Source organism: Geospiza fortis, unplaced genomic scaffold, assembly GCF_000277835.1.
Source record: "Geospiza fortis unplaced genomic scaffold, GeoFor_1.0 scaffold50, whole genome shotgun sequence".
NCBI lineage: Eukaryota > Metazoa > Chordata > Aves > Passeriformes > Thraupidae > Geospiza > Geospiza fortis.
Window position 1 is genome coordinate 1,936,786 of NW_005054382.1, and position 24,118 is coordinate 1,960,903.

Here is a 24,118-nt window from a genome sequence, read left to right on the forward strand (position 1 = left end):
GGAGATTAATCTTGAATGTAGGAGATTTGAGTTCAATTCCATGGTTCAAAATCAGGCAAAATGAGAGCTCAAATTGTTCTTTGGTGACTGTTAAACTTCAGGTTATGAGGGAGAAAAAGAAGAAAGTACATATATTGGTTTCATATGCTAGTACAAAACCTTGTAAACAAATTTTGACAAGAACTGGTCAGGAACGAACAAATGTTTGGGAGTCAACTTTCTGTTGACATCGATGGCCATGACTTTGACTTGGTAACAAAAATTAGAAACATAGAAATGAGTCTTAGGATTATTCTGTCTTTTCAAACAAACACTTCTGCTGGCAAAATTTGACATGCCAGACAACTGAGCTATACAGATAGATACCAAGCTGTCAGAGTTGAAAGTTTTTTTTAATTCTAAAAGGATTATGGTTGAAAGTGCTGCATTTCAGCTGAAGTGTGATGGTATGACTTCCCCTCTTTCTTTTTCTATTTTTTAATTTATTTTTTTAGTTGTAATTTACTTCTCAAATATTTAATGTCAAAACAGTTCCTTTTTCAACACTTTCAGTGATTCTCGCCTTTAGTATGTGTACAACTTTTCTGGCACCTTTTACTTTCTGTTTAATTTTGGGAATTAACAACAAAGGCTACATGGACTTACAGAATATTTGACCTGAAGTTCTTGGCAAAGGTCTTGGTCTTTCTGGTGCCATAATTTTAGGAATAAAGCCTGTAATGCTACTTTGTATATTTAAAGGTCTGACAGATTTAACTGATATACTGTGACTAGCCCTTTCCCTATCTCTATTGCAGGAAATACTGGTACTGTTCCTAGTCAGATCCTATAGGTCATAAGGCTTCTTTTATTTGCTTAGGGTATTGAAGGTATTCAGTATCAAATTGCTAACAGTTAAAATTGTGGGACTGGCACCCTGATGTTGTGTACTGAAATGAACTGGGCAATTAAGGAAAATAAATGTTGCAAGTTCATGTTTTTGTTAGATAACCAACAATTGGCTCTTCTGAATATTTCCCTTACTCTAAGTCCTGACTTGATACTGGTAAGTTTGCATAACTGTGGAGAGTCGTAATGCCTGTCTCTGTGTGTGCTTTCAGTCCCTCCACACCCAAGTAAAATAAATACACACCAAATGCAGCTATTTGCTATAGCAGTTTAAAGTATGCTGCTCAACTTTGCACCCAGTTGAATTTCTCAGAAATGTTCCATTCTGCTCTGAAATAATCATTTGAATGACCAGGCCACTCTCCAAAGTGCTGGTAACAGACAGGAGAAAGTTGCACCTAAAACTGCTGTAGGTGCCTTCACTAGCTGTGTTTCTCAGCCTTGTGTGAGGCTGAGTGAGCAGAGCTGTACTCCAGGTTTTGACCACATCTCTGCTAAAGTAGCAAAACAGAGCTTCAAAGAAATGTGTCAGTGCATTGTCCTTCTCTTACTTATCTGGATATTATTTTGAACTTTTTTTTTCCTATGTCCTTCAGAATTCTTTAATTGGAAAATACTTATAGGTATGTTCTGCATGGCTTGGTGAGGTGAAGGTTGTAGTGGACTGCTATGAGACACTGATAGTCCCATCTGCAGAAACCCTTTCCTGTTTATTGAGAGCACACTTCTTGGATGTGAAAACAGAAGTTAAACTTTTTAATGCTGGTTTAGAAATGCAATTTTAAAAAGTATTTCTTATCTAAAGTAAGTGGTATGTCTTAAGTTCTGTATTTCACCTGCAGGTTGTATATGTCATCCTCCTTAGATAAGAATTATTGAAAATTAATCTCAGTTGCATATATAATATGTTTTGTATCTCTGTTATACAGTTTTGTTATTCTTTTCATAAGGGATGTAGCAAAATCTGCCAGGAAATACCCTCTTGACTAAGGTCAGTGCTGAATATTTTATACTTCCTCTTATGTTTTGATATTAGAAATCAAGAAAAAATACTGCATTCCTGCAACCTAACCCTGGGCACTTTTAATGCCAAGTTGCTTTGCATGAGGTCCCATGTGAATTAACCAGGGAAGTTTTTTGGGGTGTTCATCTCAGATGAATCCCAACCTGCAGGTGCACCCTTGTGTGGTGTGTTACAATAGAATGTGACGGTGGCCATGGGGCTGCTGTTCCTTGTCCCTGTCACTTTGTAATTGCTACTCTAGGACCCTGGATGTTTGTGCTTCATTGTTTTACCTTACAGTTGTTGAGGATTCAGAATAGTTAAGGTAGCTGTTACTGCACCTCCAACAGAGACACCATTCCCTTAATTTCTGTGCCAGCCATTTTATTGTTTCCTTGTTCTAAGCAGTAGACTTCTAAAAAGTACAACACAATCATTATTAGCCTTAAAGCATAAGATTAGACTGTCTAAATGTTGGTTATAAATGAAGGATTTTTCCATTTCTTTATATATGTATATAGACATTTATTAATTAAAATAAAGTAGTACTTGCAGATGATAAATTCCTCGTTAGCAACCTGTTCCTTATCATCTATCCTACCACAATCTACATCAGGATGTCATTGATACAGAACAACAAAAAAACACATTTCAAGAAATCTAAAACCCCCTAACTATTTAAAACCTAAGACCTGGCTTTCATTCAAAACCAGCTGTACAATTAGCAATACTTTTAGACAGTATCAGCTGGATTCCCAATGTACATGATAATGTCACAGAATAACCCCAACTGTAACTAATTTAATTAAGACTTGATCCTTGAATACAAAATCACTCCTTTTCACCAAATCGTGATGCTCACTGACCTACAGGAGAGAAAACAGGCAGCACAGACAGGGAACCATTCTCTGTCATTTAACCCTTTTGTTTATTCAGCTACAAGGGAAATATATTACTAGTGTAATTCTCATGAGAACCTTTTTAACATAAACAGAGGACTAACTCCAGGTAGCCACATAAAACTACTATTTTACACAAAAAGATTGTGTTTCACAGTTGTTTCTATTAGGCTTTCAAAGTTTTGAAGATACGTAGACCTCTCCCAGTCTACATTGTATAACTGAAGTTTAGGAGTTGATTGCGGTTTAAACTGAGCTGACAACTAAACCCCACACAGCCTCTGAGTCAGTTCCCCCCATGATGGGATGGGGGTAAAGATTCAGAAGAGTAAAAGGGATAAAACTTGTGGTTGGAGATAAACAGAGTTTTATAGATAAAGTTGTAGAAGTTTTGCATCTGAACAAAGCAAAGCAATTCATTCACTGCTTCCCATGAACAGGCAGGTGTTCAGCCATCTTCAGGAAAGCCAAGCTCCATCACATGTATCAGTGACTTGGGAGGACAAAGGTCATCCCTCCCAGTGCCCTGCCCTTCCTTCCTCCTCATCATTATGTGCTCATCAGGATGCCCCATGGCATAGGATAGATATCCCTTGGGTTGGTTGGGATCAGCTGTCCCTGCTGTGTCCCCTCCCAACTCCTGCACCCCCAGCCCACCCTGGTGGGATGGGGTGAGGAGCAGAAAAGACTTTGATGCTGTATGTAAGCATTTGTAAGCACTGCCCAGCAGTAACAAAAACATCCCTGTGTTATCAACACTGCTTCCAGCACAAATCCAAAGCATATCCCATATTAGTACTGTGAACAGAATAAACTCTGTCCCAGCTTAAACCAGCACAGAGCCAAAATGTCACACTGAGTTCTAGAAAGCTGATGACTAGTGCTCTGATGATTCATTCTACTAATGAGGGAGGAGGGGGAAAAGAGAGAAGCAAGAGGCTGACTCGGCATAAAATGGATCTCACAGAATGCTCAGAGGCTTCTTGAACAGCATACAGCAACCTGCAAGCTAATATGGCACCTACTGATTCTGCAGTTGAACCCTTCTCTTTGGGTTTATGGATTTTTTTCAACTTGAGCAACTGACTGTTTTTTTTAGGTCGGCTTTACTTCTAATAGTTTATTTTAAACAAGATAGATGTGTTCAGGGGGTGCCTGACCTGATAGGGTGTATGAGCACCTGAAATTGCTGAAACAGCTGAAACCTTGCAATGCCTCATCTTTGGCACTTGGACACGAGGAAAGGTGCCCACAAGCTGAGTGCAACACCATGTGATACCATGAGCCACTCACGTGGAGCAGTGCTCATGTGCAGCCTTTGAATCAGTCGAGCTGCCCAAGAGAGTGGGTTTTGGAGAGCACTGGGGATGATCCACTGGGGCATTGAGATTCACCTACCTGCTTGTGTCAGATTCTTCCCTCTCGAAATTCTCACTGCATATAGTCCTGTTTACCTGAGACTTTAATTTTATAACATACAGTCACACCTGTGGTTTTTGGGGAAGAGATTCAAACTGCAGATTAAAAGCATAGAACAGGGATCTTTAATAAAGTGTGTCTAACTTCAGTTTCAGAACCAAATACTTCTTTCAATTTAATATGCCGAATACAAGTAATTTGCTATTAATCTTATACCCATCTAAAAGTTTAGGAGGACATGAGTTAACACAGGAGAGACAAATGTGTAAATAGACTTTTATAAAATGAATTGACAAAAAATGATGTACATTCCTCAAATGGGCATCCAGACTCCTAATATTTTTCAGCAAGCTACCATGCTATTTATTCATTGGTTTGAACTAGGTAAATGTCCATTTACTGTTCTTCAGACATCTCACAATCTGATTTTTCAGAAACAGAAAGGTGTTTAAAAACATCTTAAAGATGTTTAAAAAGCATCTTTAAAACGTTAAAGATATGTAAAAAACCCCCAAATATCAAAATAGTTATTTCTCTCTTGCTGCCTGTTTCTGTTTTATGTTGTGTTTACTGCCACTGTACTGAGATTTCCAGATTCAAAATCACTTCTCTTGTGGTTCTATTGGCTGCAATTGTATATTTAAATGTACCCATCACAAAATAATTCTCTCTAGGACTGATGAACACTATATTCTCCTTTGGGTAAATTCCTGACTCTGTTTTCTACATAGTGTCTGATGGTGAGCAAATGCATTTTTCAGGTACTTGTTCCTGCATGGCCAGTTATTAGGAAATTGTCCAGTGAAAGCTGTTTTGTTTCTTTTTTTTTCTCTCAACCATCTAAGTTCCATATATTTAAGTTCCATAGGACAGTGAAGCACTTATATTGTAAACATAACCCATTAATTTCTGACCTTGCTGTTGGGAGCAGTGGGAATGGTGAATGATAATGAAAAGGATAATTACAGTCCAGCTGTAATACTTAGATTCCATTGTTTTTACAACAGATTGCAAATGTCTTAGTTTCTACTCTGATGAAGTAAAAAGCCTTTTTAGACAAAAATATTGTGGAGAGTGTCTTCTACTCTGACAGAAATAATTTTTTTTTGCTTTATAAATAGTTAAAATATGTAATTTGCAGACATTTAATTTAAATATGATATTTTAATAAATATATAATAATTGAATAAATATGTATTTCAGTACTTAAATGATGTTTTGCAATTCATTAGATTCTGAAAAGTGCTCTGTTGGTGTAGTTCTCTGCCACTCAGATCGAAGGCATCATTTCCTAAGCAAAAGTGTTAGTAGACCTATTTTGAAAACCCCTTTAGTAACTAATGTAAATGCCATGCATCATATGCTAATCTCCTGCTTGCTTTATTTATAGATTAAAAATTAGAACGGAAAAGAATTCTCCAACATGACCCTTAAATACATATTTTTTTAAAAGATGAAATAAAAAATACAATCCAGAATATTTCAAAGCAATCACAACCCTTTTTCCTTGAATGAAACAGTATTTTGCTCTTTGTTTCTAATTTTATGCAGTCTAAATAGCAGCAGGTTTGTAGTATTATATTATGCATAGATTTGTACCTGTGAGAGTGTGTGCATGTACACTCACCCTTCCACCCCCCCCCAAATTTTGAGGGATGACACATACTGGGGTGTTTTCTGTTAGCAATTGTTTTGGCTTTTGATACGATGGCTTAGTACAGAATAATCACTCTGCAACAGTCTGGATGAGGAAAAAAGCCTCCAAGTTCCAGATTTAAGCACTGGGTTTGATGAAACAAGCTCTTTAGGAGGATTTGAGTTATCAAGGCTGCTGTGATTGACCCCCATGATCCTCTGACCAGTGCCATTGTCCCGTAACATTCAGTGCTGCGTCCCACATCTCATCCTGCCTCAGCAGTGTAGAGCCCACGTGTGGTGTCAGGGCAGGGTGGGTGGTGGCTCCAAGGGACCAGTGGCACCTACCAAGTGGATGGCTGGGGTGCTCCCTGTGCCACTGCCTTGCTGCCTGCTGGAGGTCTGCCGTCTTCATGCCTAAGCTTTGCTTCTGTGGGCAGGTGGCTGTGTCTGCAAGGTATTTTTTATTAGATAAAGTAGAGCCCAAACCAGCTGCCAGCTGCTCTCTGCCCAGATTGCTCCTTATCCTGAATCAGATCACCAGGCAGTGGGAGAGATCTCAGCTCATTTACATTTTAAGTCAAGGACTCAAAGAAGAGACCTGGATCCAATCTTTCAATGTTTCTAGCGTCCCACTTCAGGGAAGCCTCATAACAGGTTAACCAAGAGGATAAATGCACAAACCTGTGTTGTCATTATATTGCATGACTTCTATTGTCACTACATTGCAAGGGTTCCATATTGCTAGTTTCGTACCTCCTTGATGTTTCTCATAGGCAGCTCCTCTAGGCACTGACTCTTCCTTGTCCTCACAGCAGCCAACTGACTCCAGTTCCCCTCAACCAACCAATCCACTTTTATAGCACTCTTATTGGCTACAGCTCTGGCCTGTTAACATCAGGCCTGCTCCTAATTCTTAATAATTGACTCAGCTGCAACTCTTTAGGGGGTAAGATTACTTTCTATACTACCTTTATTTACTTATGCTCTATCCCCCTACAAACCTGTGTTTGTGAGGTGTCCCCATCTCTGCTATTGCAAGGTTAATACTATCTCTTCAGCAAGACAGTTCCAGATCTTGGCAACTCTTTTGTCTGCTAGCAGCTACTCTTAACCCAACATGCAATGGTACATCTCCACTGTCCTCACCCAACATGGTGCAGTGGTACAGCTCCACTGTCTTCATCCAACATGGTGCAATGGTACAGCTCCACTATCTTCACCCAACATGGTGCAGTGGTACATCTCCACTGTCCTCACCCAACATGGTGCAATGGTACAGCTTCACTCTCCTCACCCAGGATGGTGCAGTGGTACAGCTCCACTGTCCTCACCCAACATGGTGCAGTGGTACAGCTCCACTGTCCTCACCCAACATGGTGCAGAGGTGCAGCTCCACTAAAGGCAGGCTGTCAGCTTCTGCATCTGCCCATGGTGGCAGGCTAGCCCAGTGCTCTGGGGACTCCATGCAGCAGGAGTAGGGAGATTATTTTTGTTTATATAAGTGTTTAGGCAAGTGTGTACCCTAACCAGAGTCTGTAAGAGCCTATGGAGGCCTTATGACAGGCTCCATCATTGCTTTTCCTTGACATATTCCAAGACCAGTTGGACTGCAGGGTGCTGCTCAGCCCTGGTTCATCTTGTCCATCTTCCCTTGAGGATGCCCATTGTCTCTGCCTGCCCTGAGGCAGGAGCTGCTGGGGCCCAGTGAAAGCAGCCTGGGCTGTCCTGAGTGGCTTTTGAAACAGAGTGACAGCCAGAGGAGGTGTCAGGTGCTGGAGCCTTATTTGCACTGGAGATACAGACTGGTACAAACACCTTGAACAAACTTGGCAGTCTTGGGCAACATTGACAAAGTCACAGAATGGTCAAAATGTCTCTCATTTTCTGTTTAAACCACTTATACCTCAGTAATTTTTGGACTAAAATCATTGAACAGGAGAACTGTAAAATGACATGACAGTGGAATTGAGCTCAAATGTGCAGTATCTATACCACAGGAGGAGCAACACTGTGGAATTAATTGAATTGACTGACTTCAGTGACATTTTATGATGTATCCTCTAATTAATCTGTATATAACACGTGAATTTTGAAGAGCTAGAAACCGAGTCTAAAATATTAATAGATTTGTAAAGAAAATGCTTAAGTGGTATCTTTTTTTCTGAAATATGTAGCCTCTGTGACTAATGGTTTTATTACATTTTTAGGCTTTGTTGCTAGTAAGAAAAATGCTTAATTTTAAAACACTATTGTTTTTACAACGTTGATGATACAACAGTATCAGGTGGACCACTGAGGTGCAGCCTATATGTATTCATGTTTGATTTTGAAAAGCATAAATGTATATTGATCCAGTCTAATACTGTGCATAAAAGAAAACGACACAAATACTTCATTGCATGTCAAAGGCCTTTCATTTTGGTACAATAAGTATCTTTCCGCTATTACCAGGAGGAGTAGGTATCATTAGCTCCCAACAATGCTTGTATTTTTCAACATTTTATGTTTAACAAAGGAAGAGAAAAGGTTTCTGGATGTGAATCTGAGTTTATGTTCCAGCTGTTGTAAATGCTCTTAACAGTGTGATTTTTCTGTATGCTGTGTGAAGCTTAGCTCTGTATCTCAGCTCTCTGTGTAACCATTGCAACAGAGGTTGAAGGTGAAATAATGATAATATGGTACTTGAAATAAAGTGATTTTGCTAACAGACCAGTGAACATTATCGATTTACACAGAAATAGTGTTTTAACCTCTGCTGAGTTTACTCCACAGCCTGATGAAATAGTTTCTTGCTTGGGAAGGCAATGTGCCTGTCTACTTTAGGCTGGTCAGTGAGGAAAAGATTTCACTTTCTGTAGTTTAGAGTAGTTCTTTTTGGCATTTCCTGTGATCCAGGAACATGGTGTTAGATGGTATTAGGACTTACATCCAGTAAATTGGAAAGTAGGGTGGCATAATAGACAAGTGAGTCAATTGCCTTGTATAGTAAGAAATACTGAAAATATTTCTCGTGATCTAACCATGACTTCTCATGACCTTGTTTTGACACCATGACTCAATGACACAATTTTATCCCCAGGAGAAGTGGATTATTAACTTCCTGTGGGCCGAAAAACTGGAGAAGAAATAAGGTTATTTGTGGTTGTTTATTTCATTCTCTTTGTGACACTTCTCTGCCTCCTGATTCTTCCTAGTGCCTGGAGCCCTGCAAGGAGTCCTGGGACCTGAAGAAAAACCATTGCCAAAGCTTCTGTGAGGTAGGTCAGCCCAAGGGCACACTTTCTCACTTTGTTCTAGCAGCCTCTTTAATTTAAATTATTGGCTTCAAGGAGACAGCTGAAAACCATTGTATTTTTGCACCACTTGCCTTTATTTGAAAGGATACACATTTAAGAATGTAGCCATATTAATTTTGAATTAAAAAAGGGTTTTTTTTTCTGACCAAATGATTTATCTGGACTTGTAAAGACTCAATCCAGTCACACTTACATAGCATCTCTCAGAAGGTACTCTAAGATGCTATTTCTACCACTTGCCCTTCTCCCTTTTCTGACTATTATTGTGTGAAAAATTCTTGTGCAGGACAGCTAGAACAGATGAGTATGTGAAAGTCAGTCTGATTTATAGAAGAGTAGTTCCCCAGGAGTAATTGAAGTTCAGAAGACTAACATCAAAATATGGAATTATTCAAGAGCAAGTGTTTTGAAAACTATTTTTGAACCATCTATCAGAATAATCTGTGAAGAAGCAAACCTGAATCAGTCAAACTAGAACAAAGAGGGAGATTTTTTAACTGGATTTAAAACATGGCTCTGAGTTGGTGGAAGTGATCTGTTGCAGTTCTTAGGTGGTTTTTAGTTCAAAATGGAAATATCAGCTCAATAAAAATTTGCCTTATTATAATAGAAGGTTCAAATATATTCAAGTCTATGAAAGTGAGTTCTTAGGAAGATTTTAATCTTTTCCTATAAAAAAATAGAAATGACCTTATCTGATATATTGATCTTACAGGTACACTGATTTAACTCCTCTTTACTGTGGACACTTTTTTTTCTGGTATAAGTGAATGTCCTACATTTAAATTATTTTAAACATCATGAGGATTATTAGAAAAAGCTGTAATTTCAACTAAAAAAATGTTAGATGCAGTAATGTGTTAATAGGGATTACTGAATTACTGATCTATGTAGTTACCACAGAAGACAAAATAAAGGTTTCTCATGAAAACCAAGCCTTGCAAGTTTTTTAACTCAGATTATTTGCTACTTTTGCATATACAAAATTCTAGAGTACTTTAAAAAAGCAGTTTTAGTGGATCTAATTTGTGTTGTTCTTGTATATCGCTCTTCACTCAGACTATATGTTTCCAGATATGGGTGAAAATTTGTATAAAATTGGTTTAAAAGGAAAACATTTGTAGAACACTGTTCTATTGTAGTTAAAAACAGTGAGCATCCTTCTTTGATTAGTGTTTTGTGGTTAAAGCTAAATTTAGAACTTCAAAGGCCCATAATGAGGAGCAGCACATTTAGCAGCTAACTGAAAAATGAGCTGTGAAATAGGGTGAGGAGGAGAAGCCTTGAGGACTTATTATGCCTCAGGGAGCTATAACATTTTTAATTAAGTAGCTGCAAATTTGTGATGTTTTAGGATTTGAAATTAGCTTCAAACACAAAAGCCCGGGACCACTTTCCTTTATCTCAGACTCATGCATACCCCATAGACATTGATTGAGTGAAAGGAGGCTGTTTTCCTGTGAGAGTGTTTTCAATCTTTTTGCATTTTGTAAAAAATCTGGAAGCAACAATTTAGCTTTGTGTTTCTCAAAGTTCCTACTTCTTATTTACCTTCTTTACCTTGCCTTACTTCTTATTTACCAAATGAGTGTATTACTGAATGTTAAAGGAAACCTTATGTCTGAGGAACAATTTATCTGATTCCTTGTTTTTGGTTTTGTTTTTTTTCCCCCTATAAACTTAGTTTCCTACTCATTTAGCTTTTTAATTGGTTAATGCATCAGGTGCATTCCAGTGGGGGGAACAGCAGGAGTGCGTGTCCAAGAGTCACTGGGGTCTGTAGGAGGCATAGAGACTGCTCATTTTTGCAGCATTTAGGCTGGTTAAAGCCTGCAACACCCAAATCCATGCCTGAAAGCTTGGTTCAAAATCCTGGACTGTTCTGTATGAAAAGTTGGGAGAGGTAATGTAGGGCTACATTCTTGTGCCACAGTGACTTCAGAGAATAGTCTGTGAAACACCTGGGCCTTGTGATAGCCAAGGCTTCCTCATTTCATGAGATATGATAGGAGTAAAACAAGAAAGTAAAACATTTGAATATGGAAGAAGTTTCAGAAGTTATGTGCCTAGTTGGATCTAGAGAGTGCGTTATAACTCCTGTGTAGGCTCAGGAGCCTGTAAATCAGATCTGTCAGGCTGGAAGGTTTTTGGTTGCTCTGGTATGGCTGGGCCAGCTGCAGACAATGCCAGTTACAGACAATGCCAGTTACATGCTGCAGTCATTCTGAGGGAAGCATTTTAGCTGGTTCTGCACCAAAGTAAACAAAGAGGAGATGTAATTTCCATGTCACACACCATATTCTCCCAGGGTTGTAGAAGCTATTTGAAATACTGGTTTAAGTGGACCTTGCAAACCTCTGAGTGTAACATATGCTGTAAAGTGTCTGTGCATTGAAGCATCTTCTTAAATATCTAGAACTAGATTTCTCAAGTAAGTAGCATTCACTTTGATCTTTAATCAATATCTTTAAAGCTTATTTTAATTTTTATTTCCTGCTGATCATTTTATCATAAATGCTGCTCCAGTTCCATGAAGAATTATACAATTACTAATATCCTGGCAAGAACATAAAGATGCTGCAAAATCTTCTCTTAGCCAACTTAGTTCAAACAGTATAATGAAACAAGATTTCTCTTATTTATCTAGAATGGTGTTACATCAGATATTGTGGGGAAAGTGTTGTAAAGTACAGAGGAAGGAATGTGGGGTAGTCCAAAACCAGCAGACTGTCTGACCATTGCTTCCCCTTTGTTTTGGGAGTGTTTTTAATCTGTCATTGAGCAACTTTATGGCCAGTCAATGTGAGGAAAACAAGGGAAAGCTGGCAGATATAAACAACATAGTTCCATTAAATATGGTGGTCTTACTTGAGGGAATTCATCATTCTGTACTTGGAATGCTTTTTCAGAAGTGGCTTGAATATATAAATATTCAGGGATAGTCTTGCTAGTCTTGCAAAAGCTGGAAATCTGAATAATCCTTTAGGAGGTCTTGGAAAATTTATAACATTTTTTCTTTGATGGAGTTTGGTTGTTTGTTTGTTTTTTTGGTTTTTTTTGATTGTTCCTGTTGAAAACATACCCTTCTTCTGTTTTCCTTTTAGCCTCTTTTCCCCAAGAAGAATTATGAATGCCTAACTAGCTGTGAATTCCTTAAGTACATCCTGTCTGTGAAGCAGGGGGACTGCCCAGCACCTGAGAAGGCCAGTGGTTTTGCAGCTGCCTGTGTTGAAAGCTGTGAAGCTGATATTGAATGTTCTGGAGTGAAGAAATGCTGTTCCAATGGATGTGGTCACACGTGCCAAATTCCAAAAAATCTCTATAAAGGTAGAGATCATTAATATATATGTACTCATACTGAGCTAACAACTTCAGGCCATGGTGAAGTCTCCTAGTAAACCAGGACTCCCATTTGCTGGGAGTTTGTATGGATGGGAAGAAAAAGGAGAGGTACCTGTAGAGATGTGGTTGCAGAGTGAAAGGGTGGAAAACCAGAGAGAAATGTTGCTTAAATTTCTGGGTTTTTCTCCCCTTGTGAAGCCCTTGTCTGGAAATCTGGAATGTAAATTTGTGACTATTATAAGTCATCATAAGCAGAACAAACTTTGCCAATTTAGGTGAAATCTCACTTAATTTGGTGCCAATAAGAGAGAATGAAGCAGGAAAATATTTAATGATAAACAGTTCAGGTCCTATTAATCACAAATAACATTTATGTCTACAAGCCAAGCAGATAGGACTACCAAGTAGGAGCTGTGAAATAATCTAATAAAAGAAAAATCTACACAGAACAACATAGTGAAAGATTATAATATTTGCATACAGATATATGTTAATTAATTATTTGAATCTAAGGCAATCTTATTCAAAAATTTTTAATTGATTTGAGTCCTGAGATTCTGTGAATAAACCTTTTTTTGACATCCTCCAAAAAGAACATATAAGCTAATAAATTTTTTGCTTAGACAAATTCCAGAGTTTAATTTATTGAAATTTAAAAAAGCTTTATACACTTAAATGTTTGAAAAATGTTCTCTTAATGCAGAAAAATAAGCATTTGTGAAAAGAATATTCTTTTACCACACGGTTGGTGTTTTTGTACAAGAATCAATTCTTCTTATGTCAGTGATAAAAAATAAATATTATTCAGTTATTCACTTATTAATCAGATAGTGTGGGCTCTCTGTGGGAGCCTAATCAGCAGAACTCTGATCTAAGCTCCAGGCTTAGGTTTGAATCCATGCTTATTTCAAAATGTGGATGGAAACATGATAAAATAGGTAAAGAAGATAGTGAATTTATTTTTAAGTTCATTATTTTAACTAAAATGTTAATAAATCCTTTTCAGTGTGTTCAGAAGGGAAACTGTCTTGTTTGCAGGATTAGAGCAGCCCCTTTAAAACTAAGAGGAATTAGTACACACCAACACATAGCACCTTTCAAAATGAAAGTTATTAAAATGGATCACTTACTTGGTTTTTTTTGTCTTATTAAGACAAATGACCAGAGTTGTAAAGAGGCATTCATGTTGTGTGTGCAATGATTTACACGTTCAAGCTCCACACCACAACTGCAAAGCATTCCAGTAAATACAATAACTGCAAAAGGTAAAAACAAACAAGCAAATAAAACAAGATTAGATGCTCCTGGAGCTGACAGAACATATGAGAGGATATGATACATTCTGTAACCACACACTGGAAGGTCTCCTCTGTTTGGCCTGATTAAGTGGGAGCAGCACTAACCTTCCCTAACATCTTATCACCGATCTGCAGGAGGTGCTGGCTTGTAAGAGCATATATGTCTTGCAGAGGAAGGGCAAGCTCAATACCCTACTGCCTTCTCAGCTGATGAATTCAGCTAATTAGCCTCTTCAACCTGTCTTACTGCAACAAAAGACAAATAGAAGTGGAGCAGCCTTGCTATTCATTTCCTCCAGGGGTAAATGACCTTCCTGTCACTAAGGAAGAGCAAACTCTGCAAGCATGACTAAGATCTAGTGAATAAGTTCAGTACTTATTCTTATCATTTTGACAGCACTCACAGCTTGAAAATGAACTCAGATTGAATCTAAGAGTCTGCAGAAGTTTCCATAGTTTTACTGTTGATCAAGTGGTGGAGATTTGTTACAACAGTAGATGTAAAATTCCCGTCTGATTTGCTGGATTACCAATCTGAATTTGCCCTCTAGTACTGAGTGCTAAAGTCCAATCCTAAAAAAAAATGTTAATGTAAGTACACTGCCACCAAAGACATATTACGAATGTTTTTGGATTAATGTGACAAGTACATTTGCATCTCTGTTGGGAATAATACTAATTGGTTATGTGGTCTTCACATATTTATATCCCTTTAGTGGAGATATCAAATGTTCTCTCCTACTGTTCTATCACTGGCCTCATCCCCCATCTTTACACTGTCTCAACTAGTGAAGGACTTGAGAAAGTGTCTCTGCAAATCTGTGTAGAAAAAGGTGAATTGTGAAGGGAAGATTTGGAAATTCAAAGGGTCTGATGATGTGGCAAGATTGTGGTAGGATAACTGGGGTCAGATGGTCATCCAGTTTTATGACTCTCCATGCTTAAAGCAAAATAGTTTTGTATTATAGTGTACAGTTTAAATGTGCTCATCTCTGAGTGCTTGCAGAACTGTTTACAATTGTGTTGATGCCATGGATGTACCCTTTACAAGGCACTCCAATGGAAACATTTTGAATTCTGGGTGAACCAATGTTTAAGATACAGGTTTTCATGACAGGCCAATGTGCAGCTACTTTTCATGGCACTGAGATTTATGTGCTGTTTGAAAGACACCTTTAGAACCATTTTTCCTGGACTCTGCTATGGCAACATACGGTGATCAGTGGTTTGAATTCTTTGGTTAAGCACTGCAGACTTTGGACTAATGCAAACTTTGGAGCACTGCAGACTGAGGGCTAATTTGTTCCAGCACGAAAAAGGGGGCTGACCATTTACATAATAAAAGGCACATTGAAGAGTAATTGGATCTTCACATCTGGATATTAAACTGATGGTGCTGGTTCCACAGAAGTATTTTAAAGTGCACTTGTGCCGTGCTCTCATTGTTTGTGCTGCCGTGCTCCATCTGCACACGATTACATAACACTGAGATCCTTCCAATCAAGTGAATCCAACTGCCCCTAATGCAAAGCAGATGGAAGTTTTCTGAACATGCAAATTGTGGGATTATTGTGTATCATAACTAAAGAAGGATTTGCAAATGTGGAAATCCTAAGTCATATTCATTATGTTAGACTAAGACATTAGGCTACTGAAGGATATCCAGGGTCTAAACTGCTGTGGTAGCCACATTTAGGTACTGTGTTTTTTTCAGGCGTATTTTAGTTTTCTTGAAGATCTACAAGATGATTTTCATTTACTTTTAGGTCCTTGTATACTCAGGTTTATAAGAATACCCCTTAAAATGTAAAAGTGGCTTGTTCACTTGAGGAAATTTTGGTACTAAGTAATCTGTGGCAGACTGAGTAGGAAACAATTTCTCTAACCAATACATGCAGGTGGCCTTATGTAGACAGTCATTGAAACAACAAAATAACTAAAGTGCATATGACAACTTGCTAAGAAGGTTTATATGTCAACACAGAGATCTTATTTGTGACATATCCTCAAGTGACAAAATGCTGCACACTCAAATATAAATATTCCTAATGTCTGTCTAGAGAAATGTATCTAACACTTGATTTGTTGATTTAATCAAAAGATGTCCAATTTGAAGAGTTGTTTTTTCCTTCAAGCTACTGCAGATGTTTTCAAAAAGGTGATATTACTGGTAGTATAACAACATAAATAACCATCTTTTGGTGTCACTGTCTAATGAGAAATTACAGTAATATTTTAGAAATACATCTTTTTCTCTGAAATGGAACAATTTGACAATATATATAACATATCTATTCCAAGATGTCTTGGAATTACCTTTCCTAGCTCTTTAGGGAAGAGTGGAGAGGGACACATAATGCAGTGCAGCTGCAGCATGTGAGTCAATAAGATCATGCAGGCACGGAGAAGCAAACAGCTTTCTAAAGTACATCAGACTCATGTAAGATGTATGAAATAATCACACTTCGCTGGTCTGCACTGCTAAGAGCTTAGACACAGTCTGTGTGCAGTGGCTTGACTCTGGAGAAGGGCTCTTGGGCAACTGCAGAGTCTCCAGAGGCAACTGCAAGAGTGAACAGGGATCTGGGAACACTGAAATTAAAGGGAAATGGAGTGCACTGTAGTTATTAGACTGAAGAAGAAAACATTAGGAAGCATGGTAACAGTCTTGTGGTACATGGAAAGCTTCTTCATAGATAAAAGAAAGAATCCCTTCCCCATGATCCATGAACATCTTGGACCACTACTGAGTTTATGATGCAGCTGAGGAGACTAAACAAGGCAGTGAGAAAGCTTTCTTGTAGCAAGGATAGAGAAATAGTAAAATAGGCTACTATGTGATGCTATGGAAGTTTTGTTACTAGATGTGTTTAAGGATAAATTGGGTGAAAAACTGAATAAGAGGTACAGCTGATTCTGCTTGGGAACAAAGGGATCTTTCTCCCAGTTGTATTGGGCAAATGTTCTCTGTAAAGTCAGTTTTAGTTTACGACTTTCACACCCTTCAGTTTTTTAATGAAATAAAAAAATAATTTTGAAGATTTTTTTAAAAACAAATTTTAATGTTAGCAGAGATGGGTTAGCTAGGAACAGTTCTGAAACTTCCATGCTTATCATTCCTCTTTTTTTGGCATTTTCTCTGACAAATAATCATTTTTCAATTATTTTTTATACAGCTTCATCTACAAATGGCTTAATCATATCTTGTAAATTACTCATATATTTTTATCTGTGCATTCCTACTACAGGTGTTCCGCTGAAACCCCGGAAAGAATTAAAATTCATAGAACATCAGTCTGGAGATCTGGAGGTGAAGTGGTCTTCAAAATTCAATATTTCCATTGAACCTGTGATCTATGTTGTTCAGAGGAGGTGGAATCAAGGGATCCATCCAAGTGAGGATGATGCTACGAACTGGCAAACTGTGGCACAGGTCAGTTCTTTGTAAGCAATATGGATCTAGTCTCAGAATGTCACAAGTCTCTTGAAGAATGTAGAATTAGAGACCAAAATCCATTCCAGGAAGCGCATTAGGGACATAGTCCTTCTGAGTTTAGTGGAGCTCATTGCACAGTGTCCAAGGCATGGCTTGATTCTTGTCAAAAGTTAAAAAACCCAGCTGGTGAAAAGGCTATTTATTAAAAAAAAAAACAACAAAAAAACAAAACAAAACAAAACAAAAAAAAAAACCAAAAAAACCCCAAAAACAAAACAAAACAAAACAAAAACAGAGTGAAAAAAATTACTAAAACCTTTATTCTTTGTAAACTTGTTTTTCTCAGGTGTGACCCTCCCAATTCAGAAAAGTCTGTGATGTCATGCTCTTATCACTCAGTGCAATCCAGACTAAAAATGTAAGATTCATGAGCAAATGTTTCTTAATGAGAAGCAGCCAACAGAGCATAAATTTTCACTTAGTTCCTTCCCAGTTTCAATCTGTTTTTTACCATGCTGACAGTCCACCTGGATGGCAGAGTTCCAATCGTTTATCTTACTGCTTCACCCTTATCCCTGCTGACAAGAAAAATAAAATGCTGATTTTGAAAAGATCTGCAAAATATCATTGTAGCTAGGAAAAAAAAGGAAAAAGAGAATAACTAGAACCATCCACAAAACAGAGTAAGGGATTTAAATTCTGTGACAATTTGTGCTCATTCTCAATTCAGATTGCGTTGGAAAATGCTGTCTTACAAAAACATGAAGCTTGTGAGGCTGAACACTCAGAAGTGAATTTCTTAGGTTCAGCATGGTGCTAGAGGGAGCTGTCACTATGTTGTAATCTTGCTCAGGAAAAACCCCCTGCAGCAGACCCTGGCTGGAAACCTTGCTTGTGCAAGCCCATGAGAGCATGTCCAAAACTGATCAAGTCACAGCGGCTTATGATTTCTCAATTGAGGTGCAGGTCTTGAACCTGCATTCTCCATTCCAGGAAACAACCTCCTGCCTTTGTTACAAGAAAAATACCAAGTGGCAAAAAATGTGCCAGGTCTGAATTACTCCTCACTGTTACTGAACCATGTGTCTGTGATAGACTGTGGAGGCTCAGCTGCCGTGGCTGAGGAATCCAGGCTGCAAAGGGAACACAGTGCTCTGCTATTTCTCATCCCAGACCACATGCACATTTCTGGGAACATGCACTATAGATGCTCCACAGTAGCTGAACATACATGAACCCTTGCCTTGCTGTGCATCTGCAGGAGAGTGCTTCACAAACACTGTTCCTTTGCAGTAAGAGCAATAAGAAGAGCAGTAGAGCAATAAGAAGCCTGACAGCTGCCTTTCCTGGGGTCTGGTGAATGCAGGCAGAAGGGACTGACATCTTTCTGACAACTTCACTGTCCCTTCTGCATCACAGGAGACATGAATTTGATTGTGTGGTGGACCCCCCTGGGAATGTCAGTTCAAAGCACGCTTCAGGATGCCCAACTGGCTTTGTGAACTGTGTGTACCTTATGGGACATGCAGGCTGGGCACCCTTGAGGGCTGCTAGTAATCAGAATTTCTGTCTTTGGAGAGTAGTGTACCTCCTCCTATGGTGTTTGTAGTTTTAGACATCCCACCAGGCAATCAAATTTGTTTGGCCAAATGTGATAGAATTTATTTTGCAATATCAGCAGCAAGGATGGATGTCCAGTTTGACTACAGTGATTGTGTGCACAGCCTCCAGGCTTCCCTTGTCTGTGTAACTGAGATGTTTTCCTTGTGTGATTCCAAAACATTGAGGTATGAGCCCTTCATTGTAGGCAAAGGCTGAGAAGAGCTCAGCCATTTAGCTGAGAATTCCTAGAGCATCTCTGTCCAGGGAAGATGATTCTGGCTCTTTGAAGAATTTTTTTTTTTTTAATCTGTGACTTAAGGTAGAGAGCATGTGAAGAGCAATCAAAGATCAAAAAGGCTGTGGGTGAGGATTGGAATTTCTCTATGCTTATACCCATATGTAGCATAAACAAAGTTATTGTTTGCATCTTCTTATAAGAAATTTCATAATTTTTCATGAGAATTACTCTTCTAATATTTTTTGTCTGTCCAAGAAAAAATGGGGTTATAATTTTCAATAACTTTAAGGGGTTTAAATTAAAAAAAACAAAAACTTGCTGTATTTTATTGGCCTTAGAGGAGCTAATTTGCAAGTAATTTCTCATTTTTGACACAAATTTTTACTTTGTATTGAAACAATAATTTTGAAAATGTTTGTTTATTACTGTGCCATGTTTGTTGTGTCATCTTTATGTTTTCTTTTTAAGGAAGAAGGCTCAATCTATTAGTATGCTATTTTGCTCTCCAGTTATATCAGGAAAGCAAACACATTGAAAACTATTTTAGTTATTTCTCACTTCTGGAGGAAGGGATTTTAATGTAGTTTTTTTACGGCGTATTTTGGGGAAAATTTGATATGATTAATCATTTGACTAAGTTCCATTAATATAAAAACTATGGTAACTAAGATGCTAGTTGGCCAAGCTAGCCAGCTGAGCAGGACCTGCTGCATTATCCTATGGAAATACTGCATGTCGTGTGAACAGACTTACCATTCCATTTGGTACTAATTCTCTCTAAAAATAGTAGCATTACTGTTTACATTGGAAATTCTGCTATTTAATCATATTACTATAATATAATAAAGTTGATTAAAATATACCAGGCCAGTTATTTTCAGACAGAGCATGTCTGTGTTGTGTGAATGGATGTAATGTGTACACACACACACACACACACATATATATACATATATACACATATGGGCAGACAGTGATGAAGTACATTTATTAGTCTAGTACATTACTAAAACAAATAAGGAACAGTATTTACTGATAGCTTGATTTTGACAGATCTTAGTGCTTCACCTTGCAATTGTCTAAACTCTGTAGACAGCTAATCTGTTTCAAAAATAAAGCTTCTGAAGCACCTGAAGTTCTGGTTCTGAGGATCACAAGGAAATTCTCAACCCATGATAGTGAGAAATACCTGCTGGATGGAGCTAACCACCAGTCCTGTACACTTAAGTTTCTTTCTCCATCTCTTGGGGAGGCTTGCTTTGGTAAGCAGAGAAATGAGCCCACCTTGTGTGGGATTGCATTCACATGAAGTAGGGCAGGTCTGCTGTCCTTTGTTAGAGTAGTGGATACAACACTCAGAATTTCTTTTGTATCAGAGGAAACAGAAACTCAGCTTTTCTGATACCCTGGGTGGTATCCCTTCACTTTTTGAAATGCAAATTCTTTTATCACTGTGTTGATTCCAAAGGTGTAGAGCTGTGAACTCAGCAGGGTTAAGGCTGTACTCTCCTATTTCTATTAAACCTTTGTGCTACAGAGAGGAGTCCAGGATTCATAGTGGGGAATGAGCACAGTGAAACAGTCCATTGATTACTGATCCTTGGATAGAGTCCTCTGTCCAGGTCTTTGCTGTGAAGAATTCTTTGCACCAATTTTTAACATATATGCATAACATATATACACTGTTTGGAGTGTTGACACAAGAATCCCACCTGAATGGTCAAACTGCTATGCTGCTGGGTCAGATATTCTCTTTTCTCCTCCATCCCAGTCGTAGTAAATCCCACCTTTCCCTTACAAGAAATTCTGACTTTCAGCCTTTCTTTCTCCAAGGAACAGTTTTGCATGTGAATATATAACATGTTATAGTTCTAAGTAGCATGCGGCATCCAGGGTGCTGGGGAATATCTTCCCCTTGCCTCTCATACAAAGGATGGAATTGAAGGTAGGTCATCCATGCTCTGGGATGCTCTTGATCATTACTCAGTTGTAGGGGCAGCAGAGGGAGGTTTCTGCAGCCGTGTTGAAGACAGTAACAGATAATCCCCTTTTGAAGGACAGGATGAGGAGACTACTTTCAAGAAAGGGCTCAGGATTTAAACAGTTAAGAGCTGCTGGAAGAGGAGTAGAATTGTCAGTGCTTCCTAAATAGAGCAGCTCTGGGCAAATCTCAGCCAAATTCTCACAGAAAGCCCAACCTCGTTCTGCTTTCTGGCCACTGGAGGTGGCCTGTTGTCCCTTGGACCCAAAACGAGCTCTTGAGAAGTAATGTCAAGGTATTATGTGTATTGTCCAGCTTATGTCATTAAGATTACCTGCTGCTTTTATATGAAGTTGTATCCTAATGTAATTAATAGGGATTTTCCCTTGTCTTCATTGAACTTTGCATGATTCTGAAGGTGGACATGTTGGCCAGTTATTTTGTCTGAGGACTAATTTATTATTTTATTCCAAATGAGATACCTGCTGGGATTTGAAGCTATCTTACAAACATTCATCTTATAAGTAAACAATGCCAAATAAACAGTAATTATGATTCTGTAATGATTTGAGTGGTGATCTTTTGTTTTTGTCTTTTATTTATGATTCTTAAAAATTCTATAAAAGTGTTGGTTTTTTCTTTCGTATTCAGACAGAATTTTAGGTGTGTGATGAAATTTAACCATTAGTTATTTGGTACCACTCAGCATAGCTTTTGGTGGGTTTAAATTAATGTGAAAGATATTGAAAGGACTCTGAATATTATGACCACAGCTCCAAACATACTAAACAAGTGAGAACTAACTAAACAAAAGAAATTGAACAAAAAAAAAAATAGATATAGCACTAAGGTAGTGGAAGATATCTCAGCAATACTTAGTTATTTCTAGAAATTTATTAATTCTATGTAAAAGGTGCCAAAGGGGTTTATATCATGGTTGTTGGAAGTAGACCCTCCTGCATGCCATTGAGCTTAGCAGGAGCTTGGCCAACAAACTGAATTATGAAAGTAATAGGCCCAAGGCATGTTCAAAAGTTAAAATAATTTTGGCATTATGGATTGACAGTTTATTTGATTTTACATTATTTCGTGGTTGCCATGGGAAACTGACACAACTGAAATACTTTCGTTTAATCAACAGAATATGAGCTGATGCCAGTGGCAAATAGTATTCCTTTGAGGGATTTGGGATTAAGTTTATTCAGATTATGCTTGCCATGTAACAAAGTTCAGCAAACATATTTTTAAAAGCCCAGAAGACTGTAACTAGTTATTTATGATTAAATATTGGTCCTGAACCTGTTTTCAGTTGCAGCAATAGAGGAGCTGGCTGTTGAAAAAAATAGGATATTTGAGTGCTCCATAAAATAAAAATAATTGCAAAAGTTGATTTGGGTAGGCTCTTTCTTCCCTGGGGCAAACCTTGGATAATTCACTCTACAAGTAACATAAAGGTTAAAAAGGGAAAGGAGGTGAGGTAGACTGTCAGGACTGTTACCCCTGCTTAAGTTGAGAAGAGAGTGGTCTGCATGGAGAGGGACTCTGAGTAGCAGCAATATATGATGGGCTCAGAGTCTGCAACACTCAGCAGTCTGAGAGCAGTCAATAATATGGTTTAGAAAGGGTCTCCTTTCCTTACGTGCACACACAGATGAGATATTTGTTTCCCTAAATTTTGTTTGTCACCAAATGAAGAGACTAAGTGGAGAAGAACACCTACAAATTTTATTTATCAGGGCTCTAAGAGGCCATTGCTGAAGAGCTGAAGCAAATTCCTCAGTTTCTGGTTATCTGAGTTATGTCAGCAGCTTCTGGTTTCTTACACAGATTTGAAAGGGAGCAAGAAGCAGAAATTATGTTTTGCCTTTTTCTGGGAGCTACTTAGTATCATTACAAGTAATGTTGTATACAGGAAAGGTGACTTCTTGAAGTTGTATGAAACAGAGCTTGTAAAAATAAATTGGTGTAACTACATTTTTAATGTGCTTGCATGTTTTGTCAGTAATGGTAATCAGTGATGATTATATAATATATTTAGACATATATATGACATCTGGTTCAGGTTCGTGTGTTACTTTGATGAAAGAATTAAATCAAAATGTAGTAAACATGACATACTAAAGTAAATTGAAAACTGGATAATTGAGAGGTAATTGTAAAAGTAAAATTTCGAAGTGGGTATGTTTTTGATGTGTTCTACAATATTGACACATCTTCTGTAGCTGGAAGTGATTCAGTGGTTACCAGGAGGCTGTGTTCAGTTCTGGTGTTTGTACCTTAAGGAAAAAAAAGAAACAATGCAAAAGATAGCTCTTCAAAAGTTTAATGGGGTAAAAAAAATGGAAGAAAACAGGGCTCACAATAAGAACGTGTAAAGCACTTCCTACTGAAAGGGTTCAGAGTGTAACTGTGCTTATGCCATATTTCAGTGGTTCTCCCCTCAGGATTTGGAAATTGAACTCATGACACTGGCAATCTCAGTAGGTGTTGTTGGAGAAAAGGTCAGCTCCTATGACCTGAGAAAAGTCTTCAGGGAAGAGTTAAGGCTGTGAGTGTCTTTTTGACCTAAGTGCCAAAGATGTGAAGAGGGCATACATTCATTATCTGAGAGTTTTGTGTTTCCTATGAACTAGAAAAAGTGGGTTCTCACAGCACTGGATTTCATTAAGCTATTTTGGACCCCTAATTCTCTGAGAATTGAGAATTGAGGAAATCAGTCGTGTCACCTGGGGCAGCGAGTTCCCTGAAATATCACCTGAACAGTGGTGAAGGCTGTGATAACTGCAAAACTAATTGTGTGAATTTAACAGCACTTCACCTATTTTCTAAAGTCTACTTTTTCCAGAAGAGACCTGCAATGCACTGTAAAATTGGATGGTTTTATCATTTTGCTCACAGCTGTAAACGCTTTGCAGTGCAGTGATGGCTGGGGCCAGGTGAGGCGGCTGCATGCAGCCTGTGATGCTGCTGTGTGCTCAGCCAGACCGCTGGGTGCTGCACAGCAGATGGCAGGTGACCTTGTCAGAACAAGCAGTGTAAGTGTGACATTTCCCCCCCAGACCACGGAGGAGCGCGTTC

General features: G+C 38.3%; 1 protein-coding gene across 1 annotated transcript in view; it reads left to right on the plus strand.

Moving 5' to 3' along the window:
- ANOS1 (anosmin 1) overlaps positions 1-24,118 on the plus strand; it is a 113,885-nt gene that overhangs the window by 43,346 nt on the left and 46,421 nt on the right. The window contains exons 3-6 of the mRNA XM_014308711.2: positions 9,042-9,104; positions 12,248-12,470; positions 17,032-17,216; positions 24,100-24,118. The exon at positions 24,100-24,118 is cut by the window's right edge and continues 111 nt beyond it. Coding sequence (XP_014164186.1) covers positions 9,042-9,104; positions 12,248-12,470; positions 17,032-17,216; positions 24,100-24,118 — 490 coding nt within the window. The remainder of the gene's footprint in view (positions 1-9,041; positions 9,105-12,247; positions 12,471-17,031; positions 17,217-24,099) is intronic.